Here is a 17,586-nt window from a genome sequence, read left to right as displayed (position 1 = left end):
TTTCACTGACTTTGCTGTTTGGTATGTAAACAATGCCAAGTCTCAAGTTTGCATATCAGCCATTATCAGGAGACCCAGAGACTATATCAGGTGCTATATCTCAGTACATTGTTTATCTCCAGGTAAACAACATCAACATAACCTGATACAGCCGGTCACCACAGCAGCCTGTTTCCAGGAAAACTAATGCATATTTCAGTTTGTGTGACGCAGTATCTTCTTAACTCATCTGTACAAAGTTTGTACAAAGGGGTCTGTTCTTTGTATGCTAACTAAATTGCTTAAGTCTTTGGTATCACTGTAGGCCCTGCTGTTTGGGAGAGGTGTTTGACATTTTCTGTTTGTCAGTCTTTGACGTTACTACTATTAAGCTACCAAATCAATTTTAGATCTGTATTCTTCTATTTTGTGAGTACACTTCACATTTTCAGAAATGGTTCTAGCTGAAAAATAATGCAAATATTCACATTAAAATGATTTCTTTGTTCTGTGTAACTGAGAAAGAAGGAATCTATCTTTAATAACAGTCAATTGCATTGTGAAATTCTTTTTTTGTTTTTTTGTTTTGTTTTTTAACAGGAAAAGCTCTTGTCCAGATCTCTTCAAAGAGGTGAAGATCTTCAGTTTGATCAGGTAGGAGACACGTAATTGAAGGCAGTTTTTACTGGGTTAAGGTGGCCTCTGTTTTTGCAGAATAGTGGTTTCACTGTTGTAATGACTTGGAACATCCATGTCTGAATCAGTGTCAGAAGATTTAGATCTTGAATGTTAGTTAGACTTTATTTTCCATTGTAGAAGATGATAGTAAGAAACTACTAGAATAGATAAAGGTGGCAGTGAAAGCTGCTGGAAGAAAGATACTGAAATATGGTAGGGGGCAAAAAGACTTAATTTATTTCTGTTCCTGTTAACAGGCTTTCTGTAATATCAGCCTATATAACTTACTGTTTCAGTGTTTGGGGTTCTGCTTTTATAAGCAAATAGTGGTAATTTCAGTAACTTGGCTTTTACTGAGGGCTTTTGGATTTTATGGCAGAAGGCAGAAGGTAGATTTTAAGGTAGATTGAAAATGATACTTTGCCCTTTGCTGAGTATATAGTCACACTGTGAGGCTATTCTGTTTCACTTACTATAAGTGAACTGTACCTGGAGTAACTCTGCTCAATTGATTCATGTTTATTGTGTGTATTTCTAATTCTTTCACAGTATAGGCATGTTTTTGTCCTGTAACTACTTCCTTGCAACGGAGAGGCAGCATTCAGATGAAGCCCCATTAATTGCCTGTTCCTGTTCTTAACTGTTACTGAATAGCATCTTACTGTATGAAGTTTAGTGTTCTGTCCCTATCTTCTGTAACTGGATTTTTGTTTCATGCTTTCCATTACTCCTCGGATATAGTATTGGACATTGCAGTGAAATCTGTGGACCTGCCCCTACTTTTCAATTAATAGCCACCCATGCACCTCTTTTCCCTCCTCCCAAAAGAGAAACAAATGTGTGTAATATTTGATGTATAGTTTTCTTTTCAAACAAAAACAAAAGCAAAACCACCACGAAAAACCTCACATAGCCTTTTAATGTAATCTAACCTGCTGTAAGGCCATTATCTCCTAAATGAAAGTTTACTTGTAAGCAAGGGAAATAAGTGAGGGGGGATAGAGCATAAATTCTTTGGTAGCTACAGTATTTTGTTTTAAAGCTGACCAAAAGCTAAACAATATGCATGATAGGGATGATCTAAGGAAATTTGTAAATCAGTAATATTACTAATTTTTCTGCTAACTTCGGCCCTGGCTCCTACCCCCGCATTTTTCCTCGGTGAGGGATGTTTTTAATAAATTAGTAGTAGTCACATATTAAACTGCATAGAGGTTCTAAAAATATGCTGAGTGAAGAAAAGTAAAAAATAAAGCATATAACTTTTGAAATCTTGTAATACAGAAATAAACTTGTTTTCCTGAAAATGTAGTACTTTAAAAATAATTCATTTTGATTGTGTATTTATGTATGTGTGTGAGTGTATGTGTGTGAGTTCTTATTTTGTTCGTTTGTTATTTGTAATCTACTTTGGGTTCATCGAGATCTGAATTTTAATGGTACTGAAAAACTACTTTAGAGAGTCAGGGCAGAACGGCTCCCTTGCGGTGATGGGAATTGTGAATTTTGATAGGGAATTTTGAACGTTGTTTGGCAAAAGGAATTAAGATTGTTTCTCTCTGTCCATTGCTGGGGTAGGGAACGCACATTAAGATCAATTCTCGCAGTGCAGAAGACTGCAGAGTGAAAAGAGACTGGCGAAGTATGGGAGAGAGGAGGATCCAGAGTGCACGGCCACAGCATCCAGTGGCACACAGCAGAGAAGCTAGAGCTGTCACTGGGCCAACCTTGTTCAGCCAGAGATCTTTATGGAGTTAGGAATTCGAGTCTGAAAAGTGGCTTTAGCTGTACTGATATGGTGGCTGAGCTAGTACTCAGTGAATAGTACTAGTGTACTTTGTGAATAAAAAGGGCATGGCTGAAACACAAGAGGGACTCTGGGAATAAGAAGCTATCTAGTTAACACTAATTCTCTCAGCTCAGTAAGTGATGAGAAGAGGGATGGAGGAGGAAGGTGTGTGGCGTTGCTGTTCCCTAACATGAAAAAGTAAAATAGCTGTTTAATGGCATTATAAATTGTTTCTGTTGGAAGCGTAACCAGACCAAGAGGGCTGCTATTAGATCCGAGTGTGCAAAATCAATAGTTTTTAATTGTCAAATAGTACAATTCTTCTATTTGTCATTGAGGTTTTAATTAGAACAAAAATGTAAATTTAGCTAAAAGAGATGAAACTTTGGAAAATGAGAAGGAAATTTTTATGCTGATACACTTCTAAACTGTTAAAAAATTTAGCATTTTAGTACCAGTGCTTTCCCTTTATCATTGCCAGCACATCAAGAAGCTACCGGAGAGGAATTTTTTTATAGAGCATATATTGCATTTCTTAAAATATTTTTGCTTGTACGGCTTGAAACTGAAATAGCTCGTATTTTTCTTCTTTTGTTTGTTGCAGGATTCATACTTGGCAATTTCCTACTCTTGTCCTAAGACACCAAAACCTTATGATCATGCAGAAACATATCTTGGCCATCTCAGTGACTTTGCTGAAAGCAGATGTGTCTCTGGGGTTCCGGCTTGTTCGTGATTAGGCACAACTTGAGCAATGTTTTCAGGATCAGGATTTTGGCCATAGTTGGAATTTGAGCTTTAGCATCTTACAGTAATTCTGCATCTCTCTTGCTCTACCTCGCTCTACCTCGCAATGTGTTGTTGAGTATGCTAAGTGTAGAAATTTGCAGCAATTAGCAATGGCCTTTAGGACTCTGGAGCACGCTTTGCTATTTCATTCCGAGGAATATAAGTACACGTCATGATGACTGGTCTAGCCCTGTCCTCTTGGGCATTACAGGATCTTTCTTTGTCTGGATTGCTGGTTTCAACCTAGGCCTAATTTAATGCTAGAATAAAAGGGGTTGCTTATAATTTTTATGTAAGATGATATTAAATTTAGTATCCAAGCAGTATGGTAATTATTTTAAATTAAAAGAATAAGCATACAGTTCTTGTTCTGCTTAGCAGCTATGTAATATGAGCAAATATTTCATCTTCCTGATGATTCCAATGCCTTTTCATTAAAATGTTAAGGATACAAAACTTGGCAGGAAATAAATAATGTAAAACTGATTTTTCATTTCAAGAGGAAAATGCTTTATAATGCCAGTAGTTTCTGAGTTTAGCACTTTACCGATGAGAAATTTTTTAATGCATGTGACACAGCTTGTTTCTGTAGAAGATGATGTAAATTGCCTAACTGCTGGAACATTTATGAATGGTAGTAGTATTAATGTACTGTGTAAACTTGCAGGAAAACCTAAGGAAAAGTTACTAAAGCTTAAAATGCAGCTTTCTTCTTCTTCTTCTACTAATAAACCCATCAGTTCAGAAGGAGGGCAAAACAGTACAAGTGCTTTGTGGGGTCATTTTACATTGACAGCACAGGGTAACTTAAATGTTTGCTTAATCTGTTCCTGTCCTGGTGCGTGGATACGTATTAGAGATATCATTATTTTTAGAGAAAGAGAAATTAACATATTCCCCCAGTGCTAAGGTTATTTGGGGTATGGGAATTGACAGTAAATTCTGAAGGCAAAACACATTTTGGATTTCCGTGGTTGGTGGTAGACCCCTTCTTCAAGTTTAGCTTTAGCTTTCATTCTAAGGATTACCATTTACATTGATTTTATGCTGAGTCTAATACCTTCAGTTTCGTAACTCATGAGGAGGGTTTGTTCTTTCTGCTTTCTGAATATTTTTTTTTTTTTTACAAAATATATTAATGCTTTTAACTTGTGATTTCTGCTCATGGCTGGAGTGAGTTCAACAGAGATGTTTGAGTACCCCAAGCTGATATAAGCAACGGGCATTTCTTGCACATGAAATCTTGGTGAAGACTTTTTGAAGCTTTATCCATACAAATGAGTCTTTTGAGGTTTTTTTTCTGGTGCTTCCTCTTACTGAAGGATGATAGTTTTAATAGTAGCCCACAAATGTCTCAAATTTCCTCATAGTTTTTCTTTCATCGTCTCCTCTCCTTCACATGTTTTTGCTGTTGTTTTTTTTTTTCCAAGGAAGTTTGCCAGACCTCTGCCACATGAGAAAATTCTCTTGAGCAACATCTTAATTTGTACATGTTCCTTTTCATCATGCACAGCTTCATTTCAGATCACAATGTAACTTTACAGTGGTAAAATTGAGCTGGTTTTTACTGTCCACTTCTAGAAGTCTGATGTATGTTGGTTGGCTGACTGGGTATTTATTTTGTATGGATATTGGTGAACAAGGAACAGGCTTACAACATGCTTGGTTTCCAAGTCATAAAGATTTCAACATATATCAGTATAAGAATGAAGGTATTCTTAAAATTTAGCCTTTGTTCTGAGAGGTATTATAGCAAGCCTAAAGAGTATTTCCAGCTTCTGTTTCTTTTCTGTGTTAAAAGGGCTTCATACAGTTTTGAGTATAACAAAGGCTGCAATAACAGCCTTCATCTTTTTGTGCGGTTAGCTCAACCTGTGTGCCTCTCCTGCAGCAGGCATGCCTAGTTTTTCCATTGAATCCCTTTTTAGTGAGCGTCATATTGACAAACAATAATAAGAAAAAAAGTAATCTCATTATTCTAGTAAAAATTCCTAATGAAACCTAGTTTCCTGTTCAGATTTGGAGTATATGTAGCTTGTGTGGTATATTGGGATTTAAAATTTTATGAACTTACAGAATAAGAATAAGATTTTACTTATTTTGAGGAAGTTTCTCCACTTGTTTAGATAATTAAGGGATTTTTCAGAGAGTCAAGAGTATTAATTCTTGTGACTTGAATAGCTGACTGGTTAACAAGCTGAGTAAAGTATTCAGATGTTTGTAAGAGATCCTCCTACGGTTTCCATATGGTTAACCTGTACCCATCCCTTCCCCAAACCTGAAAAACCAAGATGCTTCAAATGAGGTGTGCTGGTTTTGGCTGGGGTAGAGCTAATTTTCTTCATAGTAGCAGGTATGGGGCTGTGTTTTGGATTTGTGCTGGAAACGGTGTTGATACACAGGGATGTCTTAGTGACTGCTGAGCAGTGCTTACACAGAGTCAAGGCCTTTTCTGCTTCTCACACCACCCCACCAGCGAGTGGGCTGGGGGTGCACAAGAAGTTGGGAGGGGACACAGCCGGGACAGCTGACCCCAACTGACCAAAGGGATATTCCATACCATATGACATCATGCTCAGCATATAAAGCTGGGGCAAAAAGAAGGAAGGGGGGGGGGGGGGGGGGGGATGTTCAGAGTGATGGCGTTTGTCTTCCCAAGAAACCGTTACATGTGATGGAGCCCTGCTTTCCTGGCGATGGCTGAACACCTGCCTGCCGATGGGAAGTAGTGAATGAATTCCTTGTTTTGCTTTGCTTACCTGCACGGCTTTTGCTTTACCTGTTAAACTGTCTTTATCTCAACCCACAAGTTTTCTCACTTCTACTCTTCCGATTCTCTTCCCCATCCCACCTGGGGGGAGTGAGCGAGCGGCTGTGTGGTGCTTAGTTGCTAGCTTGGGGTTAAACCACGACATGAGGACAAAAGAAATAATGGCTTTGATGTTATCTTGGTTTTCCAGAATAGTGAATAATAGATAAGTTATAGCATGAGGATGGCTTCTATTGAAACCTCTTATTTGAAAGATGCAAGAGGTAATTAATATGTGGCATCAGTGAGCAATGTGGTAACTTTCCTTTTCCAGCCAGTGTTTTGGGGATGGGCTTGCTCCCTGCCACCACTTGGCAGGGAGTTTATAAGCTGCTTTATGCTGTCTTTCTCCAGTCATTCTTCTCTCCAAGCTTGGGCACTGATGAGCTCTGTTTAAGTTAAAGGAAGCCTGGAGAGTTTAAGTTTCATACCATGTTAAAGTCTTCCTTCTATAATGGTTTCTATTGCCACTGTTTCACAGAGAAGTTTACAACTCTCATGGGTTTTCTGAAAGAGAGCAGTAGATATGGGAGTTGTGCTAAAAGTAAGTATAGCTTGAGATCTAGACCAGTCAAATGTATTAAAAGTAGAGTAGAATATCTAAAAGCTCTTGTTTTTGTTTGTATAATAACCAAAGAAGCATGTTTTTGAAGGTTACATACTTGCTCAGTTTAGGAGGGTTGCTCTTATTTATCATAGTAATTGGCTTAATGTGTCATGTTTTTGAAGGTTACATACTTGCTCAGTTTAGGAGGGTTGCTCTTATTTATCATAGTAATTGGCTTAATGTGTCATATTTACAGTAATTGTCCCGGGTGAAAATGATACATGAAGTTGCCACTCTGTAAAATTATATGATATATGGTTTTTAACATTAAAAACCAATTTGAAATATTTATTATAAATCTAGGATTTTTAGATTGCTTTATCAGGCTAAACTATTTTTCTTACTTTTTTTCAGTTGATAAGCTCTATGAGCTCAGTAGCAGAGCACTGTCTCCCCTCCTTATTACGCACCTTGTTTGACTGGTACAGGCGTCAAAATGGAACAGAAGACGAATCTTATGAATATAGACCTCGATCTAGCACAAAATCGAAGGGGTAAGAGTGTTCCTTGCAAAAGTCTGTTTGATTTTTTTGTGTGCTTTCTTGTAAGAAAATGTGTGCTTTGTACTTTTTTGACAAGTATTTTGTATTTGGATCTGTCATTACCTAAATCTGCCTAGAAAGAGCATGGGCTTCTTTGAGCTAGTGTGTTTAACTTGCGTAGGTGATATGCATGAAGTGACTTAATGATTTTGGAGTTGATATACAGAAGGAAGTTGGTCACTGGTAATTCCAAGCTAGTTTGTCCCTTTTTGAATTGTTTTGGTTGCTGGCACGTCCTTTCAGGAGGGGCTACACCAAACCCCAAAGTCTTCTAACCATCCATTTTATATACCTGTGAAGCAATGATTGTATGAAAGACCTGTATACCCCTTCTCTGCAATATTTGTGTTCAGTCTTGTGTATGATACGTGTGTTCTTGATTTCTTATTTTAGGGATGACCAACAACGTGAAAGAGATTATCTACTTGAAAGGAGGGATTTAGCTGTAGATTTCATTTTTTGTTTAGTTTTAATAGAGGTTCTAAAACAGGTAAGCTCTTTTGCTTTGGCAAACTTCTTTTAATATTTTGCTTTTAATGTCAGTTTTGATAATCTCCTTTAATTTTTTTTTTATTAAAAATGGCACATATATATAATGAGCATATGCAAGGCTGTAATTGTACTTTCAGTTCCATAAAGCCTTTGGCCTCTCCTGTCTTTTCTTTACACGCCTGCATTATCTCAGTTCACGTGTCTTGGATCCACTAAGTCAAAGTTGCTGATGTACTGCAAAAAGCAAAACTGTGAAAAAATAACATTTTATTTATGTTCGGTACCTTTTGTCTGCTTAAACATTTTTGAAATACAATGTGAAATCATTGAATGACAAGATTAAAGTGTCACTTTTTAAAAAAATTAGAAAGGGTGTGTAATTTTGCTTGGCCTTACAGTGTAGTGCTAGATGATGTCACACACAAATTCTGTTAATATAAAATTTGCATTGGTGTATGGACAAGAGGGTGGTGTATGGACAAGAGGATAGAGTATGGCTTCAAGTAGCAGCATTTTTTTCTCACGTTTTTTGGGAGGAGAAAAAGATTACTGTAAGAAAGGGTTTGAAACATGAAGCTGAGTCAAGCAAATTTCACGTTTCAAATACGTAAGTAGTTTACGTCTTTTATAGGTACATGAAAATTAACTGGCTTTCTGTACTAAGTAAAGCAAGGACTATGGTTTAGTTTGCAACTAATTTGTAGGAGATTTATGTTTATGTGGTTGTGTATGGCATGCTTGTGATACAGGGAAAAATGAAAACAGTAAAACAAAAAAGCCGCCTGTCCTTCTCTGAGACACCGACCAATCATCCAAAGTGATATTCCTATACTGCATGCACAGAGATGCAGAGAACAGTATTAAAACCATCAAATTCTTATGTGTTACAGAAAATATTTAGTGCATGCTCTATCCCTGCCTAAATTTTCTATCAGTGCGAAAGAAAAAGGGAGATGGAATAGGTTGTTTAGGATTGCAGGGTGTATGGTTAGCTTCTGTATTTTGAACTTGTACTAATTTTTCTGTTGAGTAGAGTAAATGTTGCCAGTGATTCAGATGTCAGGATAGGTGCCAAAGTTTTGGTCTTGAAGAGAGTCTGTGGTGACTCCTGTGATGCTTGGTGAGCCTCTCATGCTTGTACTCCAGAGAAGCTAGGTATTTTTCTGATAAGGATATTTTTCCTCTGCTAAAGACCTGTGATGGACCACTAAGCATAGATACACCACTTAAGAGAATCCTTCAGTCAATTTAGTATTAGAAGTTATCTAAAGGCAGGTTTGCATGTTCTGCCTGTAATATGAATCTGCAATTAGGCAGTCAAAGTGCAGAAAGGATGGCCTTTTATCATTAAACATATTTACATTCACATTACATCCATCTTCCTGTCTTCCTGGGAGCGCTATCATTATTTAATTCTTAGAAACTGGTTTTAGAGGGTGCAAAGGGTATGATCCAGCCATTTCTGTAATATGCACAGAGCAACTGGAGAGAAGGTGACAGATATGACCTATGTAGGAACAAAAATCTTTTGCTTAAATGACTACATATTACTCATTGTATGAATATGCATGTAAATAGCCAGTTCCAGTAACTGGAACTTCTTGGACAAATAGCTTTCTTGGTGCAGAAGAGTATGAAATTCTCAAGCAGTAAGTGCTTCATTTTCTGTAGACAAGACAATAATCTTTTCTTCTAATACATTTTAGTGAAAATCTTAATCACTCTTAAGCAGTAATGTTTAGTAAGGTTATCCTAGTCCCTACCTAAATTGCTTTGAAATTTTAAAGGTATTATGACTTTGTAATTACATATAGTGCTTTTAAAAATCAAATGTATTCTTTTTTAAGCAAATGTTTTCTTTTAAATGTGAGAAAAGTGGTGATGTCAAAGAGAACCTCAGTAAGAAAAGGGCCTTCTTAAACAATGCTTGGTTTTAGTTTCCCATCAAGTTGTTACTTATTGCTAGTAAGATTTTTATATGTTTTGGCTGCTTTCATCTGCAGAAAGTCTAAAATGGAGATGATGATCTCTTCTGCATTCTTATTTTTTGGTTTTGTCTCCCTTTATATTGAGATGAATTGCATTTTGAGGTTAAATCTGTGATAGTAACACCTCACAAGGTAGAAAGTGTGGAAAGATGCATAGTTAACCTAGTCTGATAAACGTTGATGACAAATTCATAGTGTTTACATTACTGTTGTTTATTTTATTATGAATTTAATCCCTAAAAGCCAGTATGCAAAACAATTTAAGAGAATATCAGTTCAGGTTGTGTAAATGCTCATATATTGCAGAATTAACTTGATACCGTATGCCAACAAAGGATGTGTCTTTTGACAGTGATGGGAGAGATTTCTACAGGGCATCTCACAGTACTGTTTATTTACTTCATACATACATATGTGATATATACATGCGTAGTTACATACATATAAATGATTATCTGCATTTCAGATACCTGTTCATCCAGTGCCAGATCCTTTAGTACATGAAGTTCTAAACTTGGCTTTTAAGCACTTTAAACATAAGGAAGGGTAAGTTTCACCTATGTACTTTAAAATATTTTTTGTGTGTATTACCAGCCTATGCTTGACTGTTGTGATGTTCTCCCTTGCCTCACATGTAACATGTTGGTGATAATACTGTAAATGAACACTGGGTGATTTTTAAACTGAAAACATATCTTGAAAGAACACAGCTGTGTTCAATATAATGCTGAGTTTATTTAGCTTAGAATATACAGAATGATTTGTATAGCTGGCCAGAGTAAGAAAAGTCTGAGTTTGGATAACTATAGTAAACTTCCTATGCAAAGTATGTCTCTTACGTCCACTCAATAAAACTACATCACTTTAAATGTCACCCATGCATTTTATGCTTGACTTCAATTGTTTTTATGGTAATAATCCGCCTTGCTGTGGAACAAAGTTTTTGTTTGTAGTTGAGAACATGCTTGGGGTTTAGAAAAATAAAGTTGTATTTAACACCTTCCACCCCCCCACCCCCCCTTTTTCTTCTCTTTAGGTATTCGGGAACCAACACTGGGAATGTGCATATTATTGCAGACTTATATGCAGAAGTGACAGGGGTTCTTGCTCAGTCAAAGTAAGTTCAGTCTCTGACTCTTCTTGCGTTTGGGGAAAAATTACTCTAGACTTAAAGACTATTTAATATAGCAGCATTTATTAATGACCCCAGTAACTAATCCCTTAAGTGTCAAGTGTAGTCAGGTGTAGTCTGGCATGTCTGTCTCATGTTCCAACACAATAAATTTGAACAAATCAGGAAATAATCTTTAGTACAATATTGAATTGCTTTGCTGTCAACTTGTAGGTGCAGGGGAAGGAGGCCTGGTATCAATCAATAGATGTTGTTCAGTTAACAAATATATTCTAATGTGCTGATCATCACAGGTACTCTTAAACACCTAGATTTTAAGTATCAGGGTTCATCTTGCTTGTGTTGCTTTTACTGTAGGTGCTGTTATCATTAACAGACTAAAGAAATCAGTTCAGAATTATAGGCATCATACAAAAGTAACTAAGAATGCAAATAATTGCCATCTATATCCCTTGTTCAGGTTTCAGGCTGTTAGGAAGAAGTTTGTCACTGAATTAAAGGAACTGCGACAAAAAGAACAGAGTCCTCATGTAGTACAAAGTATCATCAGTTTGATTATGGGAATGAAGTTTTTTCGAGTAAAGATGTATCCCGTGGAGGATTTTGAAGCATCATTTCAGTTCATGCAGGTAAATGAATATTACAGAAAACTGAAATGAGCATAATTTTGATTGTTTAAGTCATGAAGCTACAATGATGCTTGCTGTGATCAGTCGCTCACTGTACTTGTTTGTCATCCTTCATCCTTTTCTGTTTAGTTCATAAGTTCTCAGAGGTATGAATCATTTGTTTCTCTGCAATTCGTGAGTACCTCACATAATGAGAACCCGTTCGCAACTGTCTCAGTAATATGGCAAACCTGTAATATATGAATTTATTCAAGACTACATGAAAATGGGTAGCAATCAAATAATTTTCTTTCTGTATAAAAGCAGGGGGTTAAAGAAAAAAAGTTACTTGATATATCTTGTTTTAACAGCTGAGATGCCAAGAAACACTTTTGTTTAAAAAACACTTCAGTTAATTTTCAGAGAGACTTTAAAATCTCTTTGTTTGCTTCTCTTGATTGTGGATTTAAAATTTGTCTTAATGAGTAGCTTGCTCACTGCACAGTAACTGAAGTTATTGCAATTTGGTCATAAATTTTATTAGAACTATTTAACAGCCATTGACATTGATCTCATTCCTGAAGAAAGTAACATACACATAGGTGCATTAGATTGTGTCCAGAGTGGTCAGTTTGGTTTAGTGGAGTGTGCATACATGTATATGGATTCTTTATTTCTCTGTAAAATTTTCTTTGCATCAAAGTCATCTTGAAAATAAAAACTAGTATAAAAAAAATAAAATACTATTTTCTGATAATTTCAAGAGAGATAACCGTTTATTTTTTTGAAGCTTCAGAATAATCTGAGGAAAAATGTGCATATTTATATTCTTTTATATTCTGAGTACTCTTTATATTCTGAGTAGGAATTAAATAGCTCTCTGGTATTAAAAATGTTCTCCTTTCAATTTCTTTTTAATTGCTGGGGAAACAGGTTTTAAAGTTTCTAATGTTTTATAAAGTTGATATTGTCAAGCAATATAAGACTAATTTAAATACATTGCATGATTTAAATTCAAACTGGCAAATAATGTGATACTGCTAGTGTTTTTTATGGCATAGTGACATTTGTTGTCTTTTTTCTAAATATTTTTCTAATGCTTCCTTGCTAAGGAATGTGCTCAGTACTTCCTGGAAGTGAAAGATAAAGATATAAAACATGCACTTGCTGGTTTGTTTGTGGAAATTCTCATCCCTGTGGCTGCTGTAAGTACTTTTATTTTTATCTCCCCGCACACCCCCTGCCCCCCCTGCCTATTGCCCTCACTTTCAATTAGGCTCTCATTGTTAAAATTGCTTCCATTAATCCTCACTATATTACACTTTTACAGATTCAGAAAGACTATTAAGTAAATTACAAGCACCTGCATAACCTTTTAAAGGGAAAAGTGTCAGTGTGATTTGTATATTAGCTAGTTTCCAGTCTTTTTTCAGAACTTTTTAAAATGGTCTGTTTTCTAGACCCTTTTATCACCAGAGCACTGTGTAATCTTATATTTGCTCTAAAAATTTGAAATTTCTTTGGTTTAATATTTGTTCACTCAAGGGTCCCATTGACTTTTCTTTATTAGCTCAACCTTGTTAAGTTCCTTCTAGAATAAACTGAGATTCGTAACATTTTTACAGTCTGATAGGGCGAGTGTGAATTCCTATGCAAGAAGGAAGAATGTGGGTTTTGGCTAATTAAATAAAAATTGTTCATAGAGGTGAGTGTCCACTAGATGTAATCCTTCAAGTGGAAGAGCAGTCAATTACCTCCCATATGTGTTTTAAATCTAAAGCCGGAAATTGTACTCAGCAGCCATGAACAAGAAAAAAGCCTTGATATCATCACAGTATTGTATTTATAGTGCCTGTAACGCTGCTTGTGAGAATGCTTTCAATCAGGACAGGTTCTCCCCCTTCCTCCCAGGCTGCTTCCCTCAGTTGTGTAAAGCTTGGTCAACAGGTCAACGAGAAGTTACAGCAGCTCAGTGTACCTCAAACGGTTTCATCGTAGTAAGATGGATACTTGCTGTTATCTAAAATGACAGTTGTATCAGCAAACACTAGGTCACAATGTGTTCGGCATGCTGTCCCAAAAAATGGCAAGTCCATTTATGGCTCCATGTTATGACTGATTGTGGGGGCATATCTTGCTATATAAGAACTGGGATGTGTAAATCCCATTTTGTAGAATGGGATCTACAAAGACTGGCACGCTGGGTGGGAATCCTGTCTAAGCAAGCTCATAGGAAAAGAAAGATGAATCTTTCTGAACTCTGTGTCCTCTTTCACACAGTCTGCCTTGCCCTGAGCTGCTGGGAAATGCTTCTCTCCCTTCACCATTCTCAATCTTGGGACTTTTTTAAAAAACCTAGAAGGGAGGCAATCTTTCCTCTTAAGGCATGACCACAAAGAGGTGGTGCTAGTAGTAACTGTTTATTGGGCGTACTTACACTCTTCTAGAGAAGAATTACCTGTTCTGTTAAAAAGTGAATGCATTTCTTGTTTTGAACTCCATAGTTGCTTGGCAGTTGGGGTGGGGGGTGAAAATACTTAGCATTTAGGTAAACATGAATATTACTTTGTAAAATCATAATTTAAATATAGTGAAAACTGCACATACAGTCATGAGGCAGAAGCAGCATTTGGGAATTGGGACTATCCGGTGGTAACCGCAGAGGCACGCACACCGGCTGTGCAGAGTGTGTCTCTTATTTTGTGGATCGCTTCTATAAGCATCGCCTGAATCAGCGCTTTAAATGGTTGGTGAGAGAGGCTTGATCTTTCCTTCTGATTCATTGAGTCTCTAATTATTTTATACAAATGGAACTTCTTAAATAGAAGTGGAGAGCCCCATCCCAGATTGAGATGTAGTTGAGAGGTTTAGTCATTCTCTTGGAAGATGTGAGATGCAAGTTTGAATCTTTTTGAAGCAGATGAACTGAATCTAGTTTTTTTTCTGTATCTTGGATACAGAAAATTGCTTAAGCGAGGAAGCTGTTGGGTTTCAGCATTGTGGCTTCTTTGCTGTCATTCTCTTGCTTAGTCATTCAGGCATTTTTAAAAATAGGAGCTGATTGGACCCTGCAGGTATGATGGATGACAGCATATTTTACAGCAGGGAAGTTAAAGCTGATCTGTAAACCCAAGGTTATAACCCAAAGCAACAACTGACTAATTTCTTATGTGGAGCTAGCGGCGTGCTGATCAACTTGTAGCTTAAGAATAGCAAAAGATAAATAATTTTGGAGTATGTAGGAAGTGATTTAAAATGTAATTACTTTCTCAGTTCTTTCTTTTTGGATTTGTACACGTTACAGAGATACTATACACTATTTTCTATGCTTCCCCATCATGAATGCATTGAGAGCGTTCTTAGCAAGGTGGACGTGACATATCTTTTAATAACTTTGCATAATAAAAACTAACAAAAAATTACCTTATATTATAGGAAAATCATGAGTATAGAGGATCTCTTCCAGAAAAGTCAACCCCCTCTCCAACACCCCACCCCTCAATTTGATAAGTAAAGCAGAAACACAGTATAAACCAGTAGGTTGAGAAAAATGTTTAAATGGATCATCACAGGTACCCAGAGAGAAGCCCAAGAGACTTACAGGGGTTTTGATAAAAAAGGTAGCTGCCTGGTTTGTGGAAGGAAGGCTATTCTGTATACAAGGTTAGAGTGGGTAAAAAAGGTGTAGGGCTCCATGTATCTGTTCCATTAATTCTGAAAGCTAAACAAAAACCACTTACATAGTTGTCTGGCTGGTAATCCTGTGTATCATTTCCTAAGCTGCCAGTTTTCAAAACTGCAGGACATAAAAGCAAGGGGGAGCATTGAAGAGGGGAACAGTGAAAAAGTTAGGCGTGTTGGGTTTTTAAATATATGAAATTATACTATTAAAGAGTTTCAGTGTTATTTTTATTTGTTAGTTGGTGGCAAATACTTTTTCTTCTTTAAAGTACGGAATAGAGGCCACATTCTTAAAATAGTGGGGTTTTAACGGGTTTTGTGTTTGTTTTGTTGGGTTTTTTACTGTATGATTGTAGTGTATGACATGATTTCTTATGCTTCTGTTTATATTTCCAATAAATACACTCAAATACTGGCCTAATGTGAGATTTAACTTTTGAATGTTAATTCATGGACATCTTAATGTATCTTTATACTGCCTTCTGTATAAATTTTTAAACACATGTATGTGTGTATTTTTTTTAATAGGCTGTTAAAAATGAAGTCAATGTGCCATGTTTGAAAAATTTTGTGGAGATGCTTTATCAGACTACCTTTGAATTGAGTTCAAGAAAGAAGCATTCGCTGGTATTTTACAGAAATATTTCAACTTCTCCATTTTGCTCATCTTAGACTTTTAAGCTGGTACATTATATGAGGAAAAGCTAACAGCTGTATTAATTTAAATCGTAACTCCTCAGTTCAAGTATAATTAAATTCACACTTTGTATGTGCATTTGCTCTGATTTTGATTTGTTTCTTTGTGCAAGATACATGCTCTGTTATCTCACTTGTGAGATTGTCTTGAAATCAATGCTTGGTTTTTATTATTTTAGTGGGTTTTAGCACAGAGTTATTTAACCTAATGTCTCTTCTAAAAAGAACTTGCATTCAGGAAGTCTGTATATTTAAATTATGTTTAATTAAAACATAGAAGTGTCAGACAAGACTTTGCCAGCAAAATAACAGCCTGTTAATAGCCCTGCTCTGCCTCTTTTCTCCTTTCCTCATACGCTTTAGTTTTCTTTTTCAAATATTTTTTTGTTATCTCTTTCGGATATAAGTATCTGTGGAGTTTTTTCCCCCTAAGACTGCATCTTAGCAAGGATTTAAATCTCTTATTAATGCAGTATTTGGTAATTCTTGATGACCATGGCAGCCATGTTTCAAGTTCATTCACTTCACTTTGCTGGAGATGTGGAGCTAAATTTTGCATTACAATTGGCATGTTCAGTAAATGCAAATGAATTTAAAATTATTTATTCTCACTTTCATGTTAGGGACGAGTTTTACTTTCTGGTATTCTGAGCGTATAAAGCAGATGTCATTGTACATGGTTAAACTCCTTATGTAAGAATAACATAAAGTAGTTCATGTTAGTATTCACAATGTCATTTTATTTATGAAGTCAGAAACATTGTTACATCAAGATTACAATTTACCTATTCATCCTCTTTCTTTAATTCTGCTCCATAACAAGATAATCTGCAGTCAGATTTGAGATTAATCACCATCATGTATTCTGTTAAAGTATGTGGTGTTTAAATAAATCTTATGTTACCAAAGCAAAGTCAGGCTAGTCTGCATATTCACAGACTTTATTAAATTGTGCTTCATTCCTTACTAAAAGTAGACCTTGAGGAGAAGTAACATTTCTGACAACCTGAAGTCTGCCTCAGTTTTCACTAAGTCAGTGATGCTTTTCCTGAATATTCTTCTTGGAGGCAGTTCCCTCTCCCAGCATGTAAGACCCCATGAATTGAATCATGTGGTTGCAGGGAAAGAGCAAATACTGTCTGAAGGCTGAGATCTGCTCGCAGTCGTTCTTTGAGATCAGGGCTTGCTAGGGGATGAGCTTCACCATGGTCCCACTGCCCCGGTCTTACACCATGAGCTCTTACAGCACATAGGTCACACCCAGGACACTATGCCTGGCATGCGTGTCCTAGTGCAGGAGAAAGGTTGCCATGCTAAAACTGTGAGAGTGAGAGACAAGAACCGACTGTGTGTCTCATTCTCAATGTATACAAGACTTGGGAGGTCTGCAAAGAGCAATTTGATAAATTCTTTTTCCCCCCTACTCATAGGCTTTGTATCCATTGATCACCTGCCTGTTGTGTGTCAGTCAGAAACAGTTTTTTTTAAATAACTGGCACGTTTTCCTGCAGAACTGTTTGTCACATCTAAAGGTAAGAATCCTTTTCAATTCAGGAACTGTCGCAAATCGATAGCATTTATTCCAATATGTTCTTGGCATTCTCGTGCCAAATAAACAATGAATATTTGGCTGTTTAAAAGGACACTGAAATACTTACTTTTTAAAAATGAAATGTCTCCATTGGTATTAAACTTACTACTAAGTTTTTGTGATGCTATGTAGTGCTGGAAATAGATGTGGCCCCCTTGAGGGCCATCAGTTTTACTGAGTAAAATCTGCTAAACTAAGGAGAAGT

At 36.5% G+C, this 17,586-nt stretch overlaps 1 protein-coding gene across 1 annotated transcript in view; it reads left to right on the top strand.

The window, feature by feature from the left end:
• Positions 1 to 17,586, top strand: part of FRYL (FRY like transcription coactivator) — a 161,541-nt gene that overhangs the window by 65,054 nt on the left and 78,901 nt on the right. The window contains exons 3-11 of the mRNA XM_059818101.1: positions 580 to 633; positions 7,006 to 7,145; positions 7,587 to 7,683; positions 10,140 to 10,219; positions 10,710 to 10,790; positions 11,266 to 11,434; positions 12,526 to 12,618; positions 15,623 to 15,721; positions 17,221 to 17,322. Of these exons, the coding sequence (XP_059674084.1) occupies positions 580 to 633; positions 7,006 to 7,145; positions 7,587 to 7,683; positions 10,140 to 10,219; positions 10,710 to 10,790; positions 11,266 to 11,434; positions 12,526 to 12,618; positions 15,623 to 15,721; positions 17,221 to 17,322 (915 nt within the window). The remainder of the gene's footprint in view (positions 1 to 579; positions 634 to 7,005; positions 7,146 to 7,586; positions 7,684 to 10,139; positions 10,220 to 10,709; positions 10,791 to 11,265; positions 11,435 to 12,525; positions 12,619 to 15,622; positions 15,722 to 17,220; positions 17,323 to 17,586) is intronic.

This window comes from Gavia stellata, chromosome 5 (assembly GCF_030936135.1).
Source record: "Gavia stellata isolate bGavSte3 chromosome 5, bGavSte3.hap2, whole genome shotgun sequence".
Taxonomy (NCBI): domain Eukaryota; kingdom Metazoa; phylum Chordata; class Aves; order Gaviiformes; family Gaviidae; genus Gavia; species Gavia stellata.
The sequence above is the reverse complement of the archived record's forward strand: the minus strand, read 5'-3'. Positions and strand labels throughout refer to the sequence as shown.